Source organism: Selaginella moellendorffii, unplaced genomic scaffold, assembly GCF_000143415.4.
Source record: "Selaginella moellendorffii unplaced genomic scaffold, v1.0 SELMOscaffold_45, whole genome shotgun sequence".
NCBI lineage: Eukaryota > Viridiplantae > Streptophyta > Lycopodiopsida > Selaginellales > Selaginellaceae > Selaginella > Selaginella moellendorffii.
Window position 1 is genome coordinate 1,134,181 of NW_003314306.1, and position 11,961 is coordinate 1,146,141.

An 11,961-nucleotide genomic window follows, 5' to 3' on the forward strand; every position below is an offset into this window, starting at 1 on the left:
AGAGGAATTTTCAATTCCCCCACTGTGAAATCCTTGCTGTTTCAAAAATGCATTCAAAATGAAGTAAGAAAAAAATTGGAAAACATTACCTATCTCAAGGAATTGAAGGTAACTTACATTGCAAGAAATACTTGGAATAAATCCAATCATTAAATTGAATGTACAAATGCCAAGCTAAAAGCCATTGTAAAAACTTGCTAAATAAAAGAGAAAAGCCAAAGAAAAAATGAGAAGTATCTAAATCAAAATTGCATTTAACATAAATCCCATGCAAGCACTTAAAAAAGAGCCTCCGCTTCCTTGGAAATTGAGAAAAATAAGTAAAACCCTAGAATTATAGAGTTTAAGCTATTAATAAACTAGAATATGAGTCAAATTGCAACCATAGATAAGGTGAGGGTGAGCAATTCTCCATTTATTGCAAAATTCCTCTCTAAATTATAGCAAAAATCACCCCAAAGCCCTCCAAAAACTCGCACCCTTACATAGTAGCAAAATTAGAGTAAGCAAAATTTTTTAGATGAAGTGGCAATTTAATCATATGGCATTGTTTGTTTTACCTGGTTTATGGAGTACATTCCCCCTTTCCCCATTTGGGTGCCATGTCACAAGGGGGGGCACATGGAACCTAGAGTTTAATTTCTCTCCCTTGGAAAATTTCCCTCTATGGTGGAGTATAGAAACCTACCCTCCTCCACCACCCCTTATCTTCATCAGCAAGAATTTTTGAGAGCAGCATTTGTGGAAGAATGGTTAACTATCACTTCCAAGAGGCTTCTAGCGAGCACAAGGTCCCTTCTATTATGGTATGCTTCCTTTTTTAAGCCACCCAATACATATAGACAAGCTAGATGTGGAAGGCCTCTATCGGAAGGTGGCACATGGATCATGCCATGATGTAGATCCACCTTTCAATGATTACAATGGATAAGTGAAATCAAGTGACAAAACCCTATTCTATTTGCTCCACACTATTGCCATTGATCACATCGCATTTAGCTGCTGCAGTCTAGGCCCAAGTTTGGCAGCACATTTGCGGGACTTTGGGGACGAGTATTGGAGGCACTAGGGTTTTGAGGAGTCGTCATGGCATGGAGTATTGGGGTAAGTTCTTTTGTGAGATCCTCACAATGTTTGTAGCTCACAAACTCACTATAGTGGAGGGAGGCCTTGAGCAAGCTTATGCCTTTGCTGTATCAACACAAGGCAAATGAAATAGAGGCTAACCTTGAATCCTCTTCCTCTACTGCCCAGAGTAGGACAAAGGAGGTGCTTGCTAATGCAAGGGAGAACCCTGTAAGCGACTAATTTTTCCATTCTACTTTAGTCACTTAACCACACCTCCGACCACTTGGAGGAGTCTCATTCACAACCTCTATAAGTCCAATTCAGGACTTGGGACTTGCTAGCCCCAAGAATGGCATCCATGCCACCCAACACTTGCACCTGGTCCAAGTGCTCACGTGTTCGGTCCCAAGACCGACACCCAAAGGTACCACTGACATATCGGCCCGTTACGCTAAGGCCATGCCCATTCACCTTTGCTGCACTAGGGGTCCAATACCACTTGCATCACAATCCCGTCTCTCCAAGACTGGGCCATCCGTCCACGAGTGGTCATCCTAGATCCACTCCTTAGCATCCTTAGGATGCCTACAGACCTAGGGAATAGCCTTCCCCAAAGTCCCTTTGTCAGTTCTTGCCAAGTCCCTTTTCTGTCCATGGCCATGTTCGCCAACACTGCCACTCGATCAAGGCCCACAAGCCCGACCACTAAGTCCCATGGTCCTCTGGGACTTCCTCACCATGTGACTATATCTTTAGTCACTACACTAGAGGATTGCTCTTCCTCCTTTCCCCCAGTTGGGACTCAGGGACAACATTTCGGAACACCATGGGCCTACGCGAGCCCTGTGGGTACTCTCCCCACCTTCCCCCTTTAGGTGCTCTAGCCATGGGCTTAGAGCAAGGTTCCATTGAGCCACGCCTGGTATCCAAGTAGGTAGTGCCACCTACACTTGGACTGGGAGCATCGGCCAGTCGATCTCCCGGGGGAACTAGAGCCGGCTTTTGAACACTTCACCAAGCTACCCCACTTGTCGGTCCGTGTTCACTCTAGTCTTGGACTTCCCAGTGGTCAGTTCATCACCCAACACTGGGTCTGGCCTTCCTGGGCCAAACTAGCCTTTCCTGGCCAAACTGGCTCCACTGCAGTCCTCCCCCTACTATACTTTTGGAGCTCACCAAACCCCCCAGGGTTTGGGAGACGAACGCTTTGGGCTTTCACCCTCTCAGACTCGAACTCAGACTCGGACTCGGACTCGGACTCGGACTCGGACTCGGACTCGGACTCGGACTCAGACTCAGACTCGGGCTCGGGCTCGGTCTCAGCCTTGGCCTCGGTCTCAGTCTCGGTCCCGGTCTCGGTCTCGACCTCGGACTCCATCTTGGGTCCTTCTTGGACTCCATCTCGGACTCCGCCTCAGTCCACCTCGGACTCCATCTCGGGTCCATCTCGGACTCCATCTCGGGTCCATTTCGGACTCTGTCTTGGTCCACCTCGGACTCTATCTCGGACTCCATCTTGGGTCCATCTCGGACTCCATCTCGGACTCCATCTCGGGTCCATCTCGGACTCCAATCGGACTCCATCTCGGGTCCATCTCGGACTCCACTTCGGGTCCATCTCGGACTCCAGCTCGGGTCCATCTCGAACTCCGTTTCAGACTCTGTCTCGGACTGCATTTTGGACTCCGTCTCGGGTCCATCTCGGATCCATCTCGGACACTTCCACGTGTCATGTGTTGGTCCCTTTTGGGTCCCCTTTTGGAGCCTTGCTTATTGGTTGCCTCGTGCTCGCTCCTTGAGCACTTTGTTGGGAGTTCCACTCTCGCTCTCAACCTTCCAAGTCGAAGCTTTTAGTCCAAACGTGTTATGCTTGTTTGGCTTTCGCTTCGGCCACTACCACGTGGCACCCTTTCCGGCTCCACTTTGGGGCCTAGGGATTTTGTGTCTCACAAACCCCTTCACACAAGGTAGAGTGTTTATGCCCTTCATACAAAAACTGCTAAACACGGGAGATCTTTGGACTACAACAACTATAATGAAGTTTGACAGCCATCTAATGAGAAGATGACAGACCATGGTACTGGGTATGGCATGTCCCATAGTAGATTTCTTAACATGAGTGGCAACCTAAAGAGGACTATCCTTAAAGTCTTAGTCTATATGGCTCTACTAGAGTGGATAGGACCCTCAACACAAGATAACACTTAACAGCTTGTAGAACTTCTGGGGGCAAGAGCTAGTTATAAATATGTTTATAAATGAACAACATTAGAAGGTATAATATCTTAGAATATCTAAATATAATTTAGGTATATCCATTATCATATATACATTTGTTTAAGCAAACCAAAAATTATGAGTAAAGATAAATAATTTATGAGTAAAGATATAATGAATATAATTAAATAATTTTAAGTCATTTACATATAAATATATAAGGTTCAGATATACACTTATCCTGCCATATACTATTATTAGTGTAATGGGATTTTGATAGCCATCAAATTGGTTTTGATCTAAATCACTCACTCTTGTATATAAATTATTCAGCTAATTGAATATGTACATTTTGAATATGCAAATTTTCATATAAAATTTTAATTTCCTTTGGTGATTGATACCGAATAAGAACCTTGATTGCATGAGCATCCCCAGTTGGAATAAAATGAAGTAGCATAATTTTGGTTTTCCTATAAAACTGAAAATATTTTGGTAAAATTTTAATAAAAAATGTTTTTAAATTATTTTTAATGAACATATTAGTGATACAATATATAACAAATATTAAATTTATTTATTAATAAGGGTAAAGTCATAAAAATATGAAAATTAGTAATAATAATAAATGTAAGTTAATAATATAAAACTTAGAAATCATAGTCTAAAATATAATAATACCTTGTGAGTGAATGAAATATAGAAATGTGCATATTCAAGTAGCCCAAAAACCATAAGTTACATATAAAAATGAGTGGTTCAAATTGAAACAAATCCAGCATCCATCAAAATCCCACTATATTAATAACAATACATAGTATCAAAGTTGTATATATAAACCTCACATTATTGATAGACTAGGATTTGGAGAGATATTTAAGGATGCCTTGATGTAGATAGTGTAACTTGTTTTTCATTTCTTTTTACAAAATGCTTTAGCCATTGTATATGCATAATTTTTAGAGGATAAATTTGTTAAATGGATCCTTTTATTTTATATGGAATTAAATATGTTAGAGTAAATTAAGTTGGGCATATTATGGCTAGCATTTTGACAATATCTTGTAAGATTTGTATATACATTTGTTATAGTCACTCTTTATGATGCTCTTCGATTGACACAATGGTGGAAGACATCAACTCTTTAACATGTATTTTAAATCTACTTCTCAAAGAAGAGGATCATGTTCTAATAGAGGTTGATACTATTGTTGTTAAATGCATTTGTTATTACATTTATTATTGATGGTAGATATTTCCTCCTTTACAAGTGGTGTTTCAACATTTTTATTTGAAATGGATTCTTTTGGATAATAATCTTACATTTATGGTTTAAGCATTTCATATATTGATGTCTTGGCTAAGGATACACCACACTTTTATAAATGTTTATCATTTACAAATGCATGGTTTGGTGGAATTATTAATTTGGACCTTTAAGGGGATGATTGTAAAGTATATAAATTTTCAATATTCAGATTAAAATGGTTATTTATTATTTCTTAAGTATATGTAAGTCTTGTAAAGTTTCATTGATGCTTCACTATATAAACTTTTATATAGTCATGATTTTATATTGCTAACAGAGTTGAGTTTATTTTCACAATTTCCATAAATTGTAGATGCTAAGTCCTGAAATCAACATTTGATGAGCATTCTTAGAAGAGAATAAATGAAAAAGTTATAAGAATAAAATATGCAAAAGTTAAATTTAAATCCAAGCACTTATTAGAATAATTAGAGTTACCCCTCACCTCCACTAAATGTAATTGTATGTAATATAAAAATGTGTATATTCAATTACCCTAAAAACTCTAATTGATATATACAAAAGTGCATCACTCTCTATGCTCCAAAGTCCACCTCCAACATCACTTAAATTAAAAGCAATCTGGCATCTATATACCTTTTTTAGTTTTATAAATATTAAAATATAAAGGAATTTTAAAAATTATTTGAAAAACCTTTTAAATTTAATTATGATACTGTAAACAAACTTTACTTTCACATAAGAGACTTTAATTGCTAAATTGATGTACAGTTTGAATATTGCAATGAATGATATGTGATACAAATAATGCCCAATGGCAAAAAAAGAAAACTTCTCTCTTGTGATTTCACTTTGCTGGTACTACTCCACTTTCGACTAAATACTCGGCAAATTCGTCAATAAGGTATGGCCATGCGCCTTCCGCATCGTAATTTGACAGTGTCGGGCTAATACTCTGAGATAAAAGACTTCAGACATTAGTAGAAGTTTTAATCACGCAAGTACCACCTTTGAAAACTCGAGAAGCTGAGACCATGTGTCCTTGGAAATGGCCTTATTGTGTTTCGCCTGCATACACAATCGCTTCAGAAACAACCAAGAGGGAACAACCACATACTTGTAAGAATTGACACCAGATGCTGATGAGAGGCCAGCCTCTGTCTTCGTACAGCAGCTCCCACATTCTCACCGCCGTGTCTAACGCAAGCGATTTCTGGCCCTGAAACACACGCCCGTTCATGAAGACACCCAACAAAGATAAAGGCGCACGTCACCTTTTCCCTGGCCCAGCAGAACGCAAAAGCATACAGCTCCCGGAATTTATCTGCGCAATGACAACTATCAGCCGAAACCGAAAGAAAAGCACGTAGCTCACGTTCATCTTTGAGCTCCGCTCGAAGTGCTGGAAGAACAGATCTTAGCTTGGGAATCGAATCAACCCTGGCATTCAGGAGAGCTATTTTTCTTCAACATGTGCGAAAAACGTAAGCCTTCATACCCGATAGAGTGGAAGCCTTGCATAAATTCTTTTTTTGACCATTCACACATAGTAGCCGCCTTCATGTGCCATGAGATTACAAGCTGCGAAGCACAGAAAGCATTATGTCACAGCCTTAAAAACGTTGTTCTTACCATGACGACATCGCCGGGGTCTACCTGGAGAGCAAATAAAAAAACACCAGCTTTAGCATGCCAGAGCTCTAAAATCTTTAAAGTTACCTCCAGATCTTCGCAGAACAAAGAGATCCCATCCACTAAGACCATGTCAGAGTAGGGGTCTGCAAAAGAGACAAATGAGGAAGAGAAAGAAAGCCAAAGTATTCACGAAGGACCACCTTTGTAGCGAGAATACACTTCTTCCAGCTGATAAGGATCAAGCTTCGGCCTCGCAAAAGCCTGGTTATAGTATATATCCAGCGCTCCATCTAGATTCCAATCGCTGGCCTTGAGCGCGGCAAGAGCAGCCTTTTCACTGGAGCACAGGCAGTAAACAAAGAGATTTTGATAAGTAGGTAGCGAGAAAAACAAGCACAAGCCACCAAATGGAGCCTTCAATCAACAATACTTTGCCCCCGAGATCGACATGAATTGCTGGATTTTGTCTCGGCCTCTTCCAAACTTATGCTGCAAGGAGCAGTGAAAGAGCGAATTAGCACCGAGAAACTCTCGCAAAATCTTCCACAGAACTAGCAAAACGATCCAGAGTCGTATTTCACGGGAAGAAATCGCAAGTCGTGGAGAAAGAACTCACCATGCCGAAGAATCCTTGCGCATTGCCCGACATTTTGGAGCGCCTGGAGCTGGAATTCGTGAGCGCTCCCTCTCCCGCGTTGAGAAACCCTAGGGCGCCCGGTAGCGCATTCTGTCCCTCGCTCGAGAGAGCACACGGCACCTGAGTAAAATGATCACGTGTTCGATTCCCATCCCATCATGGCGGATAAAATGCGATTCCCTAGAATCTTTTATTTCCCATGGAAGAAGAGGGGGGATCGCGGCGCTGGGCAGTGAATGCCGCAGAATGGAAACCCTCGTCCGCGGAGTTCGATCTCTTTCTCTCGGCGCTACCGCTCTGCGACTGGGAGGCCGTGCTCAGGTATGGCGCTGGATCTCCTGCGGTGAAAATCTCATGGATCGCAGTGGATTTCGATAGGTTTGTGAGAATCGAGGATCGGAAGATGGGGATCTTGAGCCGGCTGCTACAGCGGAAGCTCGTGAATTCGGTTCTTGGGATTCCTTACAAGGAGATCATCATCCATCGCACTCCTCAAGGCAAGCCTTTTCTAGTACGTATAGAATTTGCTGGAAAAAAAGCGTGTGACTCTTACATGTTTGATCTTTTTTTCTTCCTTTGGTTCTTCTACGTTCTTACTTCCTCGTGTTCTTGCTGTGATTGCCTTTCATCCTCGTTTAGTTTGCTTCTTTGATCTTGTAAGTTTTAGAAAAAAGTTTCCAAGCCTTGATGGGGCAAATGAGTGTGTGACCGTGTAGAATGCTTTGACATGTTTGATCTTTTATGGTTTGGTTCTTCTACGTTCTTACCAGGTTTTGATGTCGGGTTGTCCTTGCAAGTTTTGTTCTTGTTCTTGGTGCTTGATTGCCTTCAATCCTCGTTTAATTTGATTCTGTGATCTGATTGACTTGTAAGTTCCACATTCAAGAGAGAGGCTTTGACAGCTTTGTTTGTTTTTTTGTTTTTTTTTTTTTTTGGTTTGCAGGCCAACGATAGACGACGCCTGAGCCTTCCAGAGTTTAATTTTAACGTTTCTCACCATGGAGACTATGTCGCAATCGCGTCGGAGCCACACCATCTCGTTGGCGTGGACGTCATGTCGCATGACCCCCGAATCAAAGAACAGCCACCCGCGTACGTGGAGAACTTTCGGTCCTGCTTCACAGCGCTTGAATGGGGAAACATTATGAGCTCGAAGCCGGACCACAAAAAGATCTTGCACCAATTTTACAGGTAAAGAATCTCTATCACATTGTTTTCTATTCCATTCTCTTTTCACTACCGTGATCTCGTCTCTAACTTCAGGCATTGGTGCTTGAAGGAAGCGTACGTAAAAGCTATTGGAATCGGGCTTGGTTTCAACCTCCAGCGGCTCGAGTTCTTCTTTCTCGACGGGGAAATCTGGGGACAAGTAGCTAGCGTACGAATCGATGGCAAACATCGAGAAGATTGGTCATTCTCTTTGCATCAACTAGACAACGAGCACTGCGTAAGTTTCTCATATCTTTTGGTCTAAACTATGAGAGTTTCTTCGCAGGTTTGCGTCGCAAAAGGCTCTTCGCAAGAAGGAAGCATGGAAAAATACCCGGTCGACAAGCAGCCATTTAAAATTCTCACAGTGGATGAGCTCCTTCCAAACAATCAAAAATAACGCTTGGAACTCTTGAAAACTCTGTGTCTTATCACTCCAAACTTCCGTGGAAGTATCGTAACCGTCAGGCTTCTGTGGATTCCAATCGTACGCCTCGCGTAAAATATGCCAGCATCTTTTCTATCTGGACACGTGGAGCTGCGCACTGTTTAGAAGTGTCCCAATGCGGCTACGCCACGTATTCGCCACCTGTCAAACCAGTCTGACGTGGGATGCTAGAATATGCCGCCGAAGCTGGAGGCTTGGTTCCCGAGGCTGGACTTTTGTGTAGTAGTGGTTTTGTTTCATTTGGCAGTGTTTGTGGAAGGAGGAGGCTATGGCGCGTCGCGGCGAGGTCTTGTCCCTGGCGGCCGCTCTCGAAGAAATGCGATGCCTCGCGAAGGCGCTCGGCATCTAGATGCGGAGCTCACGGCGCGGCAGTGTTTCTTCCATCCCCGGGCAGGGAGATTTCGAGGTTTCTGGTCTCAAGCAGCTGGAGCTAGGGCGCATTGGCTGTGGATGAGGGATCGCCGGAATCGCAGGCCGCGGATCTGATCGTTCCGGTAGCGCTAGGGTTTTTGTTTCACTGTTCTCGCTTCGTCCTCCGCCATGCCTTCCCACAACGATCTTGATAGGCAGATCGAGCAGCTGTGGGAGTGCAAGCCGCTGTCGGAGCTGGAAGTGAAGAATCTGTGCGAGCAGGCGCGCGCCATACTGGTGGAGGAATGGAACGTCCAGCCGGTGAAATGCCCCGTGACCGTGTGCGGCGACATCCACGGCCAGTTCCACGATCTGATTGAGCTCTTCCGGATTGGAGGCAAGGCCCCCGATACGAATTATCTCTTCATGGGCGACTATGTCGGTGAGTTCTAGATAGGAAGAATTGGTCGTTGCTACGAGTTGATCTATGGTTTTCCAGATCGCGGCTACTACTCCGTTGAGACCGTGACGCTGCTCGTGGCCTTGAAGGTACGGTATCGAGATAGAATAACGATCCTGAGGGGGAACCATGAAAGCAGGCAGATCACGCAAGTGTACGGGTTTTTATGTTTTTTTTTTTGTTTTTTTTTGTTTGATCTTGGGGAATTGGTGATGATCACAGCGTTGCTCTCTTTGCAGTTATGGTTTCTACGACGAATGCCTTAGGAAATATGGAAACGCGAATGTCTGGAAGTACTTCACCGATTTGTTCGATTACTTACCACTCACGGCGCTGATTGAGAACCAAGTAAGTTTCTGTTTTTCTCTTTCGCAAGGTTTGAAATGTTCGCGGGCTCGCAGATTTTCTGCCTCCACGGTGGTCTTTCGCCGTCTCTGGATACTCTAGACCACATCCGTGCGCTGGATCGCATTCAAGAAGTAAGTTTCTCTTTTGTGCTTCTGTAAAGCTCGTTGGTGGCTTGTTTAATCTTGTAGAGCTGACTTTACGTGATCCACAGGTACCGCATGAAGGCCCAATGTGTGACCTCCTTTGGTCGGACCCGGATGATCGGTGTGGATGGGGAATCTCCCCGAGGGGCGCGGGATACACATTCGGTCAAGACATCGCGGAACAGTTCAACCACACTAATGGCCTGAGCTTGGTGGCCCGTGCACACCAGCTTGTGATGGAAGGATACAACTGGTGCCAGGTAGGAGGCCTCCGATGGATTGATTGAAAGCGATAGCCACCAACGTTTTTCCTTGAGTTTTTTTTCTCAAGCTGAGACTGCTTCGTTTCGAGGCAACGGGATGGAACTGACTGGAAGTTTTGGGATGAATTTTGCAGGACAAGAACGTTGTGACGGTGTTTAGTGCCCCCAACTACTGTTACCGGTGTGGCAACATGGCGGCAATAATGGAGATTGATGAGACGATGGGGCGGACCTTCCTCCAGTTTGAGCCAGCTCCCCGACAGAGCGAGCCCGACGTTACTCGCAAGACTCCCGACTACTTTTTGTAAGCAAGGCAAGTTCCATCTTACTGTTCTTCTGGGGGCTTAAGTTTGAGGGGAGAGGGAGAGAGGAGAGAGGGATCGATCGAGCTGCGGAAACCAGGAAGGAATTTGATGGGGTATATGTATAGCGTCGAATGTAGTTCGCTTGGTTGGGGGAGCAAAAAAAAAGAAGAGAAAAGAGAGAGGAGCTGGCTGTAACATTTGCAGAAGAAGGCCACGGCTTGTTCTTGTGCAAGAATTTTAGATGTGGGAGTGGAGGCTTGCAAAAAGGTCTATTCTTTGATTTCGTTCTTTGTTTTTTACCTTTCGTTTTTGTTATAAATTTTTTGGTTTAGTGGACACTTGCAACTTCTTTAATCTGCCATCCAATGGCTAGAAATTCCTCACATTCTTGTCGGTAATCTTCCTCCTGAGTTCCTTGCCACCTTCTCTGTATGTTCTTCTAAGAATATGTCTTAGTCTTCATTGAATGCATGTGTAATCCGTAATTATGTGAAGGGTAGTAGACCTGGAACAAGTAGTTTCTACTTTAAAGGTTTTTTAACTTTTTATGTTCTTCTCTTTAGAGACATCGATGGCTGCATTGCAAGTGAGAATCCAAATGTGCATATTGGCTAAATCAGGCCAATGTGAAGCAATCCTTCTTCACTCTGTCGCACGACTCTTTCTTCTAAATCACTGCAAGATGCTCAAGATCTACCTGATGAACATTGAGACTAATAGTGAGGAAATGAATGTAAACATTGAGGAGATGAGTAGAATGGCATTAGTAACAATTATGAAGAGGATCAATTCTCTGGTTGTTCTCAATGTCTAGGAAAGTGAAAAACAAGCAAACAAATCTATCTTTGAGATAAATGGTGAGGAAATAATACTTTTTACTTGACGAATATGGAGGCTACTAGTGAGGAAATAACACTTTTAGATGTGAATAATGAGAAGATGAGCAAAATGGCATTAGTAACAATTATGAAGAGGATCAGTTCTCTTGGCTGATCTCAGTGTCTAGGAAAGTGAGAAACAAGCAAACAGTACCTTTAATTAACTGCAAGCCAACAAAACCAATGAGAAATAAAAAGGAGGGTCAGAAGGAAATTAACCATTTGCTCTATGAATATTGCAAGAGGAAAAGAAAAACACATGAAAATCTCATCAATTCGGGATATAGTTAAATAACTACTTCTTGGCTAGAATTTGAGGAGGATACCACCAGATTTTTTGAGCTTCTCTTTCTGCCATGAAAATATTGAGTGAAAATTTACCACTGGATGATGAGATTGCTACCCTGACAGCACTAGGTTGTAGCTTCAATCCAAGAACAAAAGCTCCCTATTCCAAGGCGCCCTTATGCCATTATTGCAATGTTGATTTGAACATGTTGTTCAAAGTGTTTAATTAATTATTAGTAAATACTTTATATTAACAGAATTAATTAAAAGCCAGAAAACAAAAACATATACTATGAATAGGGGCTAAAGTCTCTAAGAAAAATATATCAGGTCTCAGTTCTTATAAGTAGAGAACATTCCTGTTGTACAATGGATCAATGCACATAGATTTTGGTTTGCAAATTCCGGCTCGAATAAAAGGATGTTCATGGTCATTAAAGA

The 11,961-nt window shown here is 42.7% G+C and overlaps 3 protein-coding genes across 3 annotated transcripts; 2 read left to right on the forward strand and 1 right to left on the reverse strand.

Annotated features, from left to right (window-relative positions):
• Positions 1-5,302: 5,302 nt before the first annotated feature.
• Positions 5,303-6,970, reverse strand: LOC9656590 (DCN1-like protein 2). The gene is made up of 11 exons (XM_002980698.2): positions 6,807-6,970; positions 6,621-6,679; positions 6,391-6,527; positions 6,275-6,333; positions 6,188-6,211; positions 6,054-6,136; positions 5,931-5,995; positions 5,830-5,879; positions 5,673-5,774; positions 5,564-5,623; positions 5,303-5,510 (listed from the first exon to the last, which is right to left on the reverse strand). Exons 1-11 carry the CDS (start codon positions 6,837-6,839, stop codon positions 5,403-5,405), a joined length of 780 nt encoding a protein of 259 aa, XP_002980744.2. The 5' UTR covers positions 6,840-6,970; the 3' UTR covers positions 5,303-5,402.
• Positions 6,971-6,992: 22 nt separating this feature from the next.
• Positions 6,993-8,526, forward strand: LOC9656591 (L-aminoadipate-semialdehyde dehydrogenase-phosphopantetheinyl transferase). The gene is made up of 5 exons (XM_024685690.1): positions 6,993-7,148; positions 7,206-7,338; positions 7,771-8,018; positions 8,091-8,274; positions 8,323-8,526. Exons 1-5 carry the CDS (start codon positions 7,027-7,029, stop codon positions 8,434-8,436), a joined length of 801 nt encoding a protein of 266 aa, XP_024541458.1. The 5' UTR covers positions 6,993-7,026; the 3' UTR covers positions 8,437-8,526.
• A 193-nt stretch (positions 8,527-8,719) lies between these two features.
• On the forward strand, positions 8,720-10,703 carry LOC9655921 (serine/threonine-protein phosphatase PP2A-2 catalytic subunit). Its single transcript, XM_002980565.2, has 6 exons — positions 8,720-9,277; positions 9,335-9,449; positions 9,535-9,643; positions 9,697-9,774; positions 9,855-10,046; positions 10,184-10,703. The coding sequence occupies exons 1-6, from the start codon at positions 9,025-9,027 to the stop codon at positions 10,355-10,357; spliced, it is 921 nt and encodes a 306-aa protein (XP_002980611.1). The 5' UTR covers positions 8,720-9,024; the 3' UTR covers positions 10,358-10,703.
• Positions 10,704-11,961: the final 1,258 nt, after the last annotated feature.

Excerpts from the sequence above, each read along its gene's own strand:
- LOC9656590 (XM_002980698.2), bottom strand. The coding sequence starts at position 6,839 with ATGTCGGGCAATGCGCAAGGATTCTTCGGCATG. Across the intron at positions 5,880-5,930 it reads AGCGGAGCTCAAAGATGAAC|ATAAATTCCGGGAGCTGTAT; the intron begins GTGAGCTACGTG and ends GTCATTGCGCAG. Across the intron at positions 5,624-5,672 it reads TCTGGTGTCAATTCTTACAA|GCGAAACACAATAAGGCCAT; the intron begins GTATGTGGTTGT and ends TTGTGTATGCAG.
- LOC9655921 (XM_002980565.2), top strand. The coding sequence starts at position 9,025 with ATGCCTTCCCACAACGATCTTGATAGGCAGATCGAGCAGCTGTGGGAG. Across the intron at positions 9,644-9,696 it reads CGGCGCTGATTGAGAACCAA|ATTTTCTGCCTCCACGGTGG; the intron begins GTAAGTTTCTGT and ends GCGGGCTCGCAG. Across the intron at positions 9,775-9,854 it reads CGCTGGATCGCATTCAAGAA|GTACCGCATGAAGGCCCAAT; the intron begins GTAAGTTTCTCT and ends CGTGATCCACAG.
- LOC9656591 (XM_024685690.1), top strand. The coding sequence starts at position 7,027 with ATGGAAGAAGAGGGGGGATCGCGGCGCTGGGCAGTGAATGCCGCAGAA. Across the intron at positions 7,149-7,205 it reads GACTGGGAGGCCGTGCTCAG|GTTTGTGAGAATCGAGGATC; the intron begins GTATGGCGCTGG and ends GGATTTCGATAG. Across the intron at positions 8,019-8,090 it reads ATCTTGCACCAATTTTACAG|GCATTGGTGCTTGAAGGAAG; the intron begins GTAAAGAATCTC and ends CTCTAACTTCAG.